The sequence below is a fragment of the Dermacentor variabilis genome, chromosome 9, assembly GCF_050947875.1.
Source record: "Dermacentor variabilis isolate Ectoservices chromosome 9, ASM5094787v1, whole genome shotgun sequence".
Taxonomy (NCBI): domain Eukaryota; kingdom Metazoa; phylum Arthropoda; class Arachnida; order Ixodida; family Ixodidae; genus Dermacentor; species Dermacentor variabilis.
In genome coordinates, this window is record NC_134576.1 from 118629154 (window position 1) to 118643237 (window position 14084).

Below are 14084 nucleotides of genomic sequence, written 5' to 3' on the forward strand. Positions count from 1 at the left end.
ATTAAATAATTAATGATAATGATGTGCCTTGTTAGCGGTCTCGCTGCAAATACTCATAGTCATTAGTAGAACTATAAAAATTTCATTCACTAAAGAAAATTAAATCCTGGCAGAAATGGACTTCTGTGCAGATATCCAGGCTCGATCTTATGCACAATCGCATACTCTTTACTCTGTATCCACTGTCGCTTCACAAAGATGGACGAAAATTGTATTCCTTTCTACACACCTTCAAGTAAACTTACTTTATCTGCAGGCTCGAAAGGAGGGACAAACTCGAAACATGTGCCAACACTGACTCGGCCATCATCACTCCACCACTTAAGAAGCTGAAGGTGTTTCCAAGTGATCGAGGTAGGTGTGAGAATTATTTGTGATGGTGGCGGGTACTTTTCAAACCAATAAAGAACTTACTTTGGTAGACTCTTTCATAATGGCACATGTGGTAAGCGACATATCGCGTGGTCGACTTATCTCACCCAAATAGCATAAGTGGCATTTGATGTGAAATATAACTTTCTGCTTTTTCTGCTTACGTGTTTCATCCATATGAGCAATAACGAACTACAGTAAGTAAATGCATGACCATAGCCAAAATTAAGCTACGTTACGAGACCCAATCTGCGACCCCACGCATCTAGAGATCGGAGTGTGATTTTCAGCTGTCATGGCTTACAAGAATGGAAGTGGAATGCAAAGATGGTTCTATTACACTAAGAACTTAGTACACGTTGAAGGACGATGGGTGCGCAGTATGAACCTGAAGCCCTACATTATGACATCCTTCAACCGTCAGTGTAATTTTTGCTAACTACCGAATTAATCATCATTGTGGTGGCTATGGTGTCCTGCTGCTAAGCAGAAGGATGTGGGTTTGGTTCCCGGTCACGGCAGCTGCTTTCTGATAGGGGCGTAAAGCAAGAATGATTGTGCACTTATTTGCATGTTAAAAGGACCCTGAAACAATTTTGACGAAACATATTGAGCTGTTGGCAGGTCCTTCTGATCATGTTATTTGACACATCTAAGTTCTCTGTATAAAGAGTGTAATTTATTATAAAGTTTTGGAAATGTACATCGCTACTGTTTGCAGCACACCACTACCCTGAGTTTCCAGCCACCCCTGATTAAGTGACACGAGGTGACCATATGGCACCAGTAGGGCAAGCTATCAGATTGGCTGCCTAGGGCACGTCATCAATAATTTTTCCAGCTTTATGGTGAACAAATGTCGTTTGTAATAGTTGGAATGTTAGTTAATTTGTTTCTGTGAAAAAAAAAAGTGACAGAAAGAGAATGCACAGGGACAATCTATCACTACACTCAAGCACATCCGGCACACAGTAAGTGCCGTATGCTTGTGTTACAGCATGCTCCGTGTTGAGGTAAGCTGTGCGGTCTGTGTTGGTCTCAGTTGGGTCTTTTTGTGAGCACTATGGTTTGCCCTTGTGTTGTGGGCTGCAAACGTAGTGATCAGAGACATGTTTCGCGTGTTTCGTATTTGGGTAAACACAAGCGCAAGCGGATTGTGTCAGGGCATTTTATGGGATGAGTGGAGGTGCAACAGTGAACGGCCTGCATGGTTCAGCCACCTGGTGGCACAGAGCTCAACCAAACACAGAACTAATATAGCAGTAACCAAGTGTATTCTACTTTGTTGCTGGTGTAAATTTTTGGCAGGAGCATAATCAGGAACACACTGTTTTCTAAATGTTTAAGATGCTTTGCACTTGGTTACAGCAATATTAGCTCTTCGTGTGGCTGGTTAAGCTCTGAACCACCAGGTGGCTGGCCCCTGCAGACTAAGGAGGTTTATAAAAACAAATTTTTGGTGTAAACTTTCTTGGTGCAGACTGATTTAGACTGATCGAGCCGCTCACGTATGTCTATGCTAAAGCCCCTTCATCACAGCGGTAGTAGTGTGAATGGACTTTATTTTACGCCTCCACTCATCCGTCAAAACATCCAGCTCGCTTGCGGTTACCGGAATACTGGACCAGCTCGGCACCGCAACAGAATGCTCGCAACACACACTGATTGAATAGTTCTCGCGGGGCATCAATGGCCAAGCGGCTAGCGGAGAGGTTGGAGAGGCTTCATGCGTTGGCTCCAACACAACCGGAAGTAGATGGCACAACCTCCCATCATGATGCAGAGCCAGTGAAGGCAAAGCTTAGCCCCGATCACTCGGCGAATGAGTTGAGGAGAAAAAGTGTGGCTCTGGAGGAGGGTAACTTGTAATCGTCTGTAGCTCTCGTAATATGAGACGTTTCACACAAATTGCGGTGCACATATTTTACTGCAGCTTTACCCTGCGCGTCTACAAAATTTGTCCGAACCATTTCAGGGACCCTTTAATGAAGCCCAGGTGGCCGGAATTAAGACCCGTTTAAAATAGCATTCCTCACTGCCCTTGACACAGCTTATTATTGTTGACCAACCAGTCAACAAATTCAATCGCAGACTAAAGCCTGTAGGTTGCTCCCCCCACTTTCCGAGGATTTAGAGTGTCAGTATACGAAAGGCTTGCAATCGGTGGTTCTGGTGATGCATCTAGTGGCCAGCATACTTTTAAAAAAACGCTGCATTGCAACTGCATTTTGATCCTTTGTTGCAATTGCTTAATGTTTAACCCTTTTCAGAATACCAATAAAGCCTCTGCCGATACGAGAATGAAATACAATAAGTACATCAAATGCAGGATGGCAGATGAGTGACTGAAATGCACTGTTGAGGACTGGAAAGGCCATTTGTAAACGAAATGTATCGAGCTCTCTTTTTTTTTTTGCTTTTTCCCCTGTTCACAGTGCTTCTGTATGCCCGCCGGGAGAAGGAGGAGTACTTCCACCCTCTTCACCTGGTGCCACCTTCGCTGGCTGGTCTAGCGAAAGCGGTGAGTCTTTCTCTGTATTACACTGGGCGTCAGTGCAGCCAACACGGTGAACAATATGCACCGATTGTCAGCTATGCATTCAACCTCTCTTTTGTCTTGTTGCATGCATGTTCCTTCAGTCCTATAGTTAATGCACATGTTGTGTTGGTCTTTCCTACTTGTTCTGTCACCTGCAGAGTTCTTTCATTAGTTGACCAGTCCATCTTGGCTGATAGGACGCTAGCTGGTGATTCATCCTATAGTATGCGAATAGTGCAAAGGTGGGCAAGGATGTAAATGAGCACTGAATAAACAGATGAGCGCTGTTCTTGCTCATCTTCATCCCTTTCACATCCTTGTGCGCCATTCACTTACCGGTGCATGTGTCCCATCTTGTCATCTGTGCTGCTTGTCACAATAGCTAGAATGAACTAGCCTGAGTTCATACTGTTCTACTGATGCGGGCCAAACTTTCACAACGTCTTCAGAACCTGTTGCTGTATTGCTTACACGGCACTTTCTTTTTTTTTCTCTTTCTTGCATTTCAGATTGAGAGCAAGTACAAAGTAGATGCGTCAAGTATAAAGAACATATTTAAGAGATGCAAGAAAGGGTAAGTTCTCTCCTTTAACGTGGTATTTGATATCCTCTTAAAAGCCTAGACACTGTTTGAAACCTAATGTTCAGCTCAACGAAAGTAGCCAAGTCGTGGCCGTGAAGGCATGTAATCCAATGGCACATGAGTGCAGAACTTCAGCAGAAGACTTGAGCAGTGCTAATAGTTCCAGAGTAGAGTGAAAGTGAAGTTCTGAAGTAGTGAATAAATGAAGTTGTTTTATGCTTGTGATTGGCAGGCACTAAAGTGGTAAAAAAAAGGCATTAATTAAAATCTGGGGCTTTACATGCCAAAAATATGATCTGATTATGCGTTCTGTTATAGTAAGGGATTGTGTATTAATTTTGACCATTAACACACACTATATCTAAGGACATGAGTGTTTTTGCATTTCATTCCCATCGAAATGTTGTCGCGGTTAGGAATGAACCCATGAGCTCAAGCTTAGCCATGCAAGCTACCTTAGCAGGCCTAAGGTGGTAAAGCACATAACTGTAGCATTTCCAAAGGGTCCTGAGAATCACACTTTCTTTTGGAATGAATGTAACAAACATACTGGTGAGGAAGTTGCCGCTTATTGTGGGTGATGTCTTGTGCACACGAACATGCAAATTTTACTTACTCCATTTACATGCACATAGTGAAAGCAGCCCCTCACCCTACAAAAAAAAAAAAAGGAATGTTTTTCGACGCACTAATACCCCTGTCACACTGGGCCCTGTTACACACCTGTCATACCCCTGTCACACGGAAAAAATTAATGTCATTCGGTCATGACACCATAACGAACATTAAAAAACATGGCAAGAAAAGTAGGACAAGGGATCTGTGAGTGTCTGAAAAGTCAATCTATTTATTTTAAAATAAGCATGGGACATCAACTTCACTGAAATAACAGGCATGTAAAACTTCTATTTAAGAATGGCTGGCCACAATAAGTTGCCACAATAAGCCACAATAAGAGTTGGTCATAACCGATAAATTGAACACAAGCAATATTTCTTTATTTACAGAATACCTACATTTTTTTGTTGTTATCACAGTGAGTGGGCATGTAATCTGGTTCCAGGAGATAGTTGTAGTGTAATCTGGTTCCAGGAGATAGTTGTAGTGATTGATGCCTGTCTGATTGTTGCATATTCGGTGTAATAGTTTGAGTCTTGGCTTCTGCCTATGCACATGTAGCAGATCCCATCCTAGAGTGGCCTTCATGTCTGAAATGCTAGAGTGTGGCCTGTATTTATTACAAACAAACTTTACTTCTTGGTTCTGTAGTTTTCCCAGTCTATTAATGAGTTAATCCTGATAGGGATCCCATATTACACAGGCGTAATCAAGTATTGCCCTGACATGCAGGAAGTATAAAGTTTCCTTAATTTGGCGCATCGCCTGTTTGAAATGTGACTGACATGGTAGCGCTCGACGACGATGCTCAGTTGCAGCAGGTGAAGCGGTTAGTTGCTGTGTACCTTGCTTTGCACATGCAGGCAGGTGCCCATTTGTTTACAGTGTGGCCGACTAGTGAAGCGACGGCAGCCAGACGCCACTGAGGTGGAGAGCAAAAACATTTTGTGACAGGCTGCCGTACAACTTTTCTCTCGTTAAAATGACAGATGCCTTAGAACATGCAATATAATTACCTTTTTACATGAACGCTTCTCAAATGACGAATGCTCAGTGTCATATTTCAAGTTTTTTTGGGTGAGAGAGTACACATTTGCTCCGACTGCGAAGCCAAATGAGTTCCTTCAACTCATTATGACATTAAAACATCCAGTGTGACAGGGGTATGACTGTGTTTGTGTCGCTGTGGTCTTCTGCTGCTGAGCACGAGATCATGGGTTCGATTCTTAACCGCAGCTTCCACATGCCAGTAAGGGCAAAACGTTAAACTCAGCGAGTCATCCTATCGAAAAAAAGCATGTTTTTCATGTTATCTGAAAGCTCCAAGTTAAATCAAATAAGAAATGCATTAAATATTTTCATCGCTTTTGAACAGTCGTATCAAACGTGCGTCAATATGGTGTCAAATTAGCAAAGATCTGCATTTTCACCACTGCTCATGACAAACATACACTTTCGGGAATGCCACAAGCTCATAAAAACTTGAGATGCCTACAGAGTGAACGTGAACAGGCGCCGTGCAGTATTCGGGTTCTTTATTAACTAGTTACTCTGCCTCCCACAGGGTGACTGTAAGAATGGATGACGACGTGGTCAAGCACTACTGCAACGAGGACACCTTCATCATCGAGCTGGAGCCTGTCGGGGAAGACTCCATCGACGTGACGCTGGTGGAACTGTGAGCACAGCAGTGCCTGCCCTGCCGCGACTGCCGCTGTACATAACTGAGCCCCTCCACTGTGTTGTACCATATTTCGTTTGGGCCGAGCTGTCGACCACATGCCAAGAGCGAGGCGACGTGCACACGACCCCGGTTGTGCGCTGGGTCGGTGTACTCGCTTTCCGAACGGGCCCCTAGGGAACGTTTGCAGCAACCCGACACCCGTCTGCTGAGCCGCATTCTGTGGCGCACTGCTTTCTAAGGCGATTCTACGTTGCTCTAAGCTCTCGACCGAACTTCCGGAGCTGAATTGTGTAACTCAAGTCGGCCCGCTCTCGCTCCACGACAATTATCTCCCATATTTTGGTAGAGGGCTGCCTCTGTTCTCTCTACCCTGCATGCTTTTCCACGGTTGTGAGGAATGAACCTTTCTTCTGTCGCGAGGAAAAAACAACTGAACGATGGCTCAAGCCTGATTCCAGGTGTGGACGTGAGGCAAACATTCATGTTTCTTTTTCATTTTGGAAACCTCTTTTTTTTGGTTTTTATCATCATCAGGGTTGAGTTGTATACACCAAACTTATTTTTTACGTTCTGTGACCCACCTGTTGGCAAGCATGGCATTTTACAATGGAATTCAGTGAAACGTGCATGTTGCAAGCGTTTAACATTAATTTATATACCAATTCTTAAAGCAACAGAACTACTTTTTATCCTGTCAGACGATCTGTGAGGAAAAAAGGAAAATCTGTCATAAACCATGCATGTCTGTCCAGGAGTTGTAAATATTTTAGAGCGAACGCTCGTTCACTGCTGTGTGACAAGTGCTCCATGTCCTTCTTGGTTCTCGCCATGGCTTGCCGAAAACGGCACCGACTTTACTCGGCGCGCAAATGACTAAACTCGCTTCAAATGTGGGAAGATGCCCGGAAGGTGCAGGCAAGTACTTTTGAAGTACGCAGGATGATGAAGCACAGTGCTAACAGTTTCAAAATGAAATTTTTAAGGGACACTAAAGAGAGGGCTCATTAATAATTCTTGGGAGACCAATGAACAGGCAAGTGCTACCACGAGCAGGAGCTTGGCATGACGTTAGAGGACATGACCAAAGATTGGTGGCCAGGGCCGTTCTTACATTTCTGCGAATTCGGGCATTGTGCCCAAATGGATGGGCACAATTCTACCCATCTGCCCAAGGCTAGTGGATTGGAATAACGGCACATTAAGAAATGAACAAAGACGAAGGCATCTCCTTGCATATAGAGAGAACAAGTACGAGAAAACGCTGCGAAACCTGCGACATCCCCACGATGTCATAGACTCTGTGGTTTGTGCAAGAAATTCAAGATGAGAAACGTCTTTGGCTTCGTTTTCCCTAATAGGAAGTCCTTCCTGCGCAAAAGAAACACCGCATAAATTTTGAAAGCGTAGAATACTAGTTCAGCATCTGTTCAATGTCCCTTCAACAATGGCACTCAAGAAATTCAGTCAGCAATTTCACATTCTCCTGCATGCAGCCCTGGGGGTCCAGACACAATCATTCCAGCCAAATGCAATTATGTTTGCACGAAGCCTTTATTTTGTCTTCTGTACTTGCCCCATTAGTGAGCTCTGAGAGTGAATTTCATGACCTGTGAGCCAGAATACTCCTTAAGTTATTGCTTCTTGATCACATCCTTTATATTTCCTTTTGAGGGGCCTGCAGCATTGCCTTTTGCTTCGAGCTCTCTCCAACTCTGCCCATATCTTGCTGCTTACGACGAAGCGCTGACTGACAGCCACAAACTTGTTGCCTGTGCTTGACAAAACACATTTGCCCTCTGAGCTACATCACTCACTCAGTGGCGGCGAGGGTTGTCAAGGTTGCAGAAATGAACTGCCACTGTTCTATTTTTTTTTTCATTCGTGCGAATGTGCCAAGATTTCATAATTGGGGATGCCTATGGGAATGTCGGGATGAGTAAATGGTGCCTAAAAACTGCGAGGATCAAAGAGGCAGGCACAAAGGCTTTTTAGCACCTCGGCCGCGATGCACTTAAGAGCCCGTACTAAACTTGCCAGCATGGGAAGGTAGGATGAATTCCGCTGCTCAATTTGGAGCACTTCCTACGAGCTACTGGTAGATACGGAAAGAGTCCTTCCACTGACCGTCTCGGACCAATTTGCTTTGCAGTGGATTGCGCTTGCCTCCTCACCATGGCACAGGTTCAGCAAGAACTTCTAGGACGTGTCATGCCCTTAGTTGGCTGTATACAAGAACCTGCACTGCGATCCAGGACAGAGCATTGCCTTATCCTGTGGCAGGTTTGGACTTTTGGAATTCGACGATTGAGGTTCTTCTTCCGAAATGATGGGTGGGAATTTACCATAAAAGACCATTTACACAGCTCATTGCGAAGCCTGCAAAGCCAACAGAATTTGCTTGCAGTCCTTCAGGGAGCTAACCAGCACGCACGCTCCTTTCGGAATTCTGCTGTCGTAAAGCAAATTACTTGATCATTTATTTATCCTGACCGTCGGCACATCATCAGACTTCGTTCACACCCTTTCCTCTTGACAAGGGACTGAACTTAAGTGATTAGGAAACATCGAAACAAAAGAAGCATCAGCATTTGCTACAGTTCATACACGTACCCAAACACAGCAGTTTTACGGACCAGCGCAAGAGCATGCCATTCACCTGCTTTATCGTTTCTGCTTGTTTCACGAAAAGTATGCATTCCCAAGCTGCGCTTGCTTTTGACATTATGTTGTTTTTTATTTCATGCTTTCCTGCACCGGCGTGCCTTTTGCTTTTATCTGCTTAGCAACAGCTTATTTTCGAGTGCAACCGATGTGTTTTCTGTTACATATTATATATGCTTGCTTTATGCCCTCTCATATCCTTTATGTTATAGTATGTATTCCCCCACCCCCACTGAGCCAAATCGCTATAGGATCGTTGAAGTCTAGTTCATGTTTACGAGTCTTGAAAGGTCTTGCGCATTTCGAGCGCCTTGTTTTTATAGGATGCTATCTATATTATATATATCCTACACACACACACACGCACACACACACATGCACACACGATATGGACGCGCTGTTAAAGTTTTCTGCCACCGCATTGCAAACCTGCACGAATGCCTCCAGCAGGTGCTGCACTTCGCTATGCTGCTGCACTGCTCAGCTCGGCACTGGTTTGCGCAAATCGCTTCCGTAATCTGCTTAGGTGGCTTAGAGAACTGCTACTGCATGGTGCCTGACAAAAGGCAGAGAAAGTTGCTCGTCAATGTTGACAGGGTCCAGCTTTTTCAGTTTCTACTTTAGAGCAAATTTGGCATATTTCTATTTGAATGCACAATTTTGGGCTTTTATTTGAAGGCTGTTTCCTTCTTGCAAAAACTGATTGGTTCCTTTTACAGGCTATATTTGTGCATAAGCTCATAGCTTCTTATTTATTATTTTTGTTCTGTGGCATATAGCCTTTGCAATCAGTAGGCATTTTGTGTTATTTCTGTCTGCAGATTTTTTACATTCGCAGAAAGTTGGTGTCCCTGTGAGCATAGCGCAGATTTGACAAGGGTAGAAGTTTGGACTTATAGTGACCTTCTGATAGGTTCGTTGCTCAATACCACAGATACAGACAGGAAAGACGTCTTGAGACCTCGTCTGTGGTTTTGCCCTATACAAACAGATGAGCGTATAGACAGAATTGTCATAAAGGTTCCGACTGTGGAACTTTGTGAATGCAAACAATAATGTGGCAACTATCATGGCCAAGTAGCTACTAATCTACTACAGCACAAGATTGCCTGAACTTTTGTCGTATACAAGACCCATTAAAACAAATGTGAACACACACGAGCTCTCTCAGTGCCTTGATAGCAAGAAACCTTTCTTACCACTTCCTTTACTGATCCGAATTGAATGCATGGACTGGAGCGCTGTTAAGTTTTTTTTTTAATGCGCATCAATTCTGTGCTCTTCTTCAATTTTCTTGTGAACACACTAAATTTCACGTAGATCCCGAGCTGTAAAGGCGAGCACGTGCCTTTTCTCAACTGCCATATTTCTCTAGAATGTTTACAATCTTTGGTTAAAGCTTAACTCACTAAAATTATTTGCCATACTTTTCACTTTTAACCAGAAATGCCGAGTCCTAGATCAATAAAAAAAAATTTCAGTGGTTAGACCACTTAAATGCAAACTCTCACCTGAGCCGACGCTTGAATATTGCATATGCATGTCACGTGCTGTGCTACACTGTTGCTCGTACCAAATGCCAACTGCACTGCACGCAAATATTCGGCTCTGGCCAGACACACAAGCAAATATCCAGTTTAAGCTCAGCAATGCGAAAACACTCCCGATAGCCAAAATCAACGAGAGAGTTCTTTAAATGCTTTGGAGCTGTTTGAGAAATGCAATGTGCATCAAAAAAAGAAAAGGAAAAAAAGAATGTTTGCAACCTTTACCCAAAAAAGTCAAGCTCTCCTCGAAAGCCCAGTTCCGTTTGACTAGGAAACAGCACAGACTATCTTTTCTGCAGCACAAATTGACTGGGCATCATAAACGTTCAGTGCATCACATGAATGTTGAACAGTATGTACAGTGCCGCAGGAATTTTATTGGTCACCTGCAGCTGAGAGTTTGTTAAAGAACCTTTCTTCTTTAAGCCATTCTGCATTTCATGTGCTCGCATGATCATTCTACGATGACAAGAAGGAAAAGAACCGTGATAATGTGTAACCCCTGGTTGTGAATGCTGGGGGGTATTGCATAAAAGCTCAAGTTGACAGGCCTTTGCTAGTAGCAGCTCTGTAGCCCAGTTTGAAATGCGCTTCATAACAAGAATGCTCAGATCCCCGGCTGTCCGGGTTGAAACATGCGTACCGCCTCAACCAGTGCCTCAAGGTAAACAGAGGAAACACAAATGTGCAATATTACATATCTCTCTGCAAAACAGGCCTAGTTACTTACATGGCTCCAATCAGCACAGCAGTAAGAGAAATGAGGCAGCTGTGTGGAGTTCCACACATTTTTGGCAAGGATTATTAACAAGAGGTTTAATCAGGCCTTGGAGGAGCTATGATGTTTCGGGAGCCAGCATTTTTTTCCCCCTGCGATCTTGTCCAAGGACTCAAAGGCAAGATGACAGTTATAGTGTTGGCAACATATAGTATAGCACATCTGCAGGCTCCTTCATTTTTTACCTGTGATACAAGTGTCAATTTTATGGTGAGCAATGGGGCACCCAAATCACAACTGTTTCCCATGCAAGGAGACAAAGATGAGTATTACTCAAAGCCAAGGTCACTACATTAAACTTGCCTTGTCTTCATTACACATATTTTTTATATAAGTATCAATGTGTAGAGCCTGTTGCATTTTTTATGTGGATCTTTGTGTCTGTAATGTTTTCTTTTAAATTTGTGGTGTTTGTGTGGTGGCATGCCTTGCCAGGAGATTTCTTACTTTTCCCCGAGATCCAGCTGGCGAAAGATAAATGTTCATCGGCCCGACCTGTCGTCTGTAACCCGTGAATGCACACTACGGTTGAAAGTGATGACGGGCGATGCACGGCAATGCGTATCGTTCAATCCTAAAGGAAGCAAAAAGAGCAAAAAAATGAGGGGAAAGTGAAAAAAAAAAGGACCCTCGTCTATAAAGTGCCATATTTCTACCCAGACATTTTTGTTTCTCTTGTAGTACGTGCGCTTGATTACAGACTCGTAGGCCCTTCGTGACAAGTGACCCGAGTGTCAAAGGATTGTGCTGTGTACCTTGATTGTTCACTGCATGTAACCTTTGTCATGTGGTGCAAGATGTGTTGTCATGCGCTGTTGGCTTTGTTAATGGCAATGACGAAATGACAAAAGCCTGGGCCTTCCAAGAAAAACTTTTCCAAAGTCTTGGCATGCTGCAAGTGTCGTGTTTTTTTATGCCTGGTGTACTCCACCATGTGACGTCCTTGCTCTTGAGGATCTCTTGCCCCCCCCACCCTTCCCCACCCCGCATTGTATTCATTCGTCTGTGGGAACATACGAGTATATCTCTACTTACATTATCATGCAAACCAATAAAGCTTTCCACACCTTGTTGCTCTCAGCACGTGTTTTATTGTGCCATGCTTGCATCATACCACACTACAATCGCAGCTGGGTTGCGAGCATTGACGGGCGCTATCTTGATCTTTTTGAGCGAGAACACGGGAGGGCATGGCTTCCAGTGCTACAATCAAAGACTGCGATGGCAGTGAATACTACAACCTTCAATTACAAGTACTGTGAATATACTATGATCGCAGTGCACATGTGCGATGAGAGTTGCCTCCCTTCACATGCATCACGTCATTGGAGCACTCGCATGTCGTCTGCTAGGCACTCTGTTTTTCTTTCAGTGGGGATCGTAGCTCACTCATAGGCCACACTACACAGTTGCAAGACCAAACGGCGTGTTCTGCAACCTGGTGGTTGGGCTTAAATACCATGGAGTATAATTTTGCGGTCATTTTTGCCAGCAAATTTATTCATACTGCAATGTTATAGAGTACTAATGGGGTGCGTGAACAAAGCTACAGACCATTTTCTTCACTTAGTTCATGTTTGTAAATGTTTTGGGCACAATTGTAAACTTAACAGCTGCTGGCCGGGACTAACCCCTTTTTGCATCGGGATGCTTGGTAAGGCATTCTTCGGTCAGAACCATTTCTGCCATTCTATTCTACACAGAAGTAAACTGCAGACATCAGGCATGAAGTTTGTCTGCTCTCAGAGTACCCAACTGTTTGCAAAAAAATGCTCATCACTAGTCTGCAATGGTAGAACAAAATAACGTTCCACCACCAGCTTCTTTCATGCAGCCCAATACACGTTCTCCAGAGGTTAATATTTATATTCTCGGCCATAAAACTTGGTATAGCAGACGACGAGCACGATGACGTGACTTCATGTGTGCGAGGTAATAATTCCTCTATGCTGCACTCACTGAGCATGCATACAACTTTTTGGTGTCACCATTATTAGACTGCGCTAACAGTGCCGATTGCTACACGTTCTTGTATTCTCTCAAAAAGATGAAGATAGTACACTGGCAGTTACACGAAACAGCCAACGAAGGTGACAGTCCAAATGTTGCACAAACATTTCCACGCCATCGTTGACGAGGTGAGGAAGTGCAGTCACGCAACCGAATGGTCTACTATAAAAGTGAGAATCCCGAGTACTGCATGCACAATGGCTATTTGTATTTGTATTTGGCTATTTGACACTATTGCACAGGTGCTAGCGTGTCAAACTATGTCAGTGAAGTTTCAATCCAAAAGCTGTGCATATGGAACACTTCACCTGCAGTTGCATAGCTTTATGCAAAACCGGCAAACTACTGCCTTTTTTAGAGCAACAAAGGTAGAGTTTCAAATGAATTGAGGTCGAAATTCTTGCACAAGTGTTGCTCCGTCATTACTTGAATGGTTTGCTGCTTACAGCCACTTGAGTAAAGCTCTCAATCGCTTGGTGAATTTGCCCACAGATAAAATGTCCTTTGCACTTAAGTGCACGAGATACTTAACCTTACAGTGCCACTCTCGAGGTAACTTGGGAAACAACCCCTGCTTTTCCAGAGTATACTCATATTGTACTTTCAGTCCGCTCCCTGCCTCTCCCAAAGTTATTGGTATAAAAAAACACTACATAGCCATTGCACAATCTACAAAGAGATAATCTAACCTTAAAAAATTTGCATGTTATTGCCCACAGCAACAGAGGCACAAGGTATGGCCCTCTGTTGTCTCAGCAGGGCAGAAATGGCAAGCCAGTGTGACATGCGTGTCCACACTTTGACCAGTATTGACAAAAAACTTGGCAAGTTGGGGGGAATTTGCGGTATGTGAATGCAGGCATGTGAAAAACAGACAAGAACGAGAAAGACGATGATAATGCATACTATAAACCGAACTAAAAAACTAACAGGGGGAAAACGCAACTATGGCAAGCTCGTTTCTTAACAAGTGTCTCGATCGTACTGACTCCGGTCAATTTAACTTTGAACAAGAGGGCTCCAGAACCATTTTGCTAGTCTTAAGAGAGTACAGAGATGGCATTTTCAATGTCATCTTTCTTTTTTCCTTAGCCAAATGTCTAAATGTAATAACTACAACAGTACTTTGCAGGAATTACTTCCAGAACCCAGGTGAATGAGTCACATCAGGATACACCGGCTCACTCCGTTTCTGTAATCAAATCGCCAAAGCTGCTGCACGTATAGCGAGAAGGAATTTGCACAGACCTTCAACCCCTTTAGGTTTATAGCAACACCACCATACCTTGCCT

At 43.7% G+C, this 14084-nt stretch overlaps 1 protein-coding gene across 4 annotated transcripts in view; it reads left to right on the forward strand.

Moving 5' to 3' along the window:
- The window catches only part of grh (grainy head), a 150686-nt gene extending 138824 nt beyond the window's left edge, over positions 1-11862 (forward strand). For all 4 annotated transcript variants that reach the window (XM_075669118.1, XM_075669114.1, XM_075669116.1 and 1 more), the window contains 4 exons: positions 257-354; positions 2808-2893; positions 3421-3485; positions 5677-11862. In XM_075669118.1, the coding sequence (XP_075525233.1) occupies positions 257-354; positions 2808-2893; positions 3421-3485; positions 5677-5794 (367 nt within the window). In that variant the 3' untranslated portion in view covers positions 5795-11862. The remainder of the gene's footprint in view (positions 1-256; positions 355-2807; positions 2894-3420; positions 3486-5676) is intronic.
- Positions 11863-14084: the final 2222 nt, after the last annotated feature.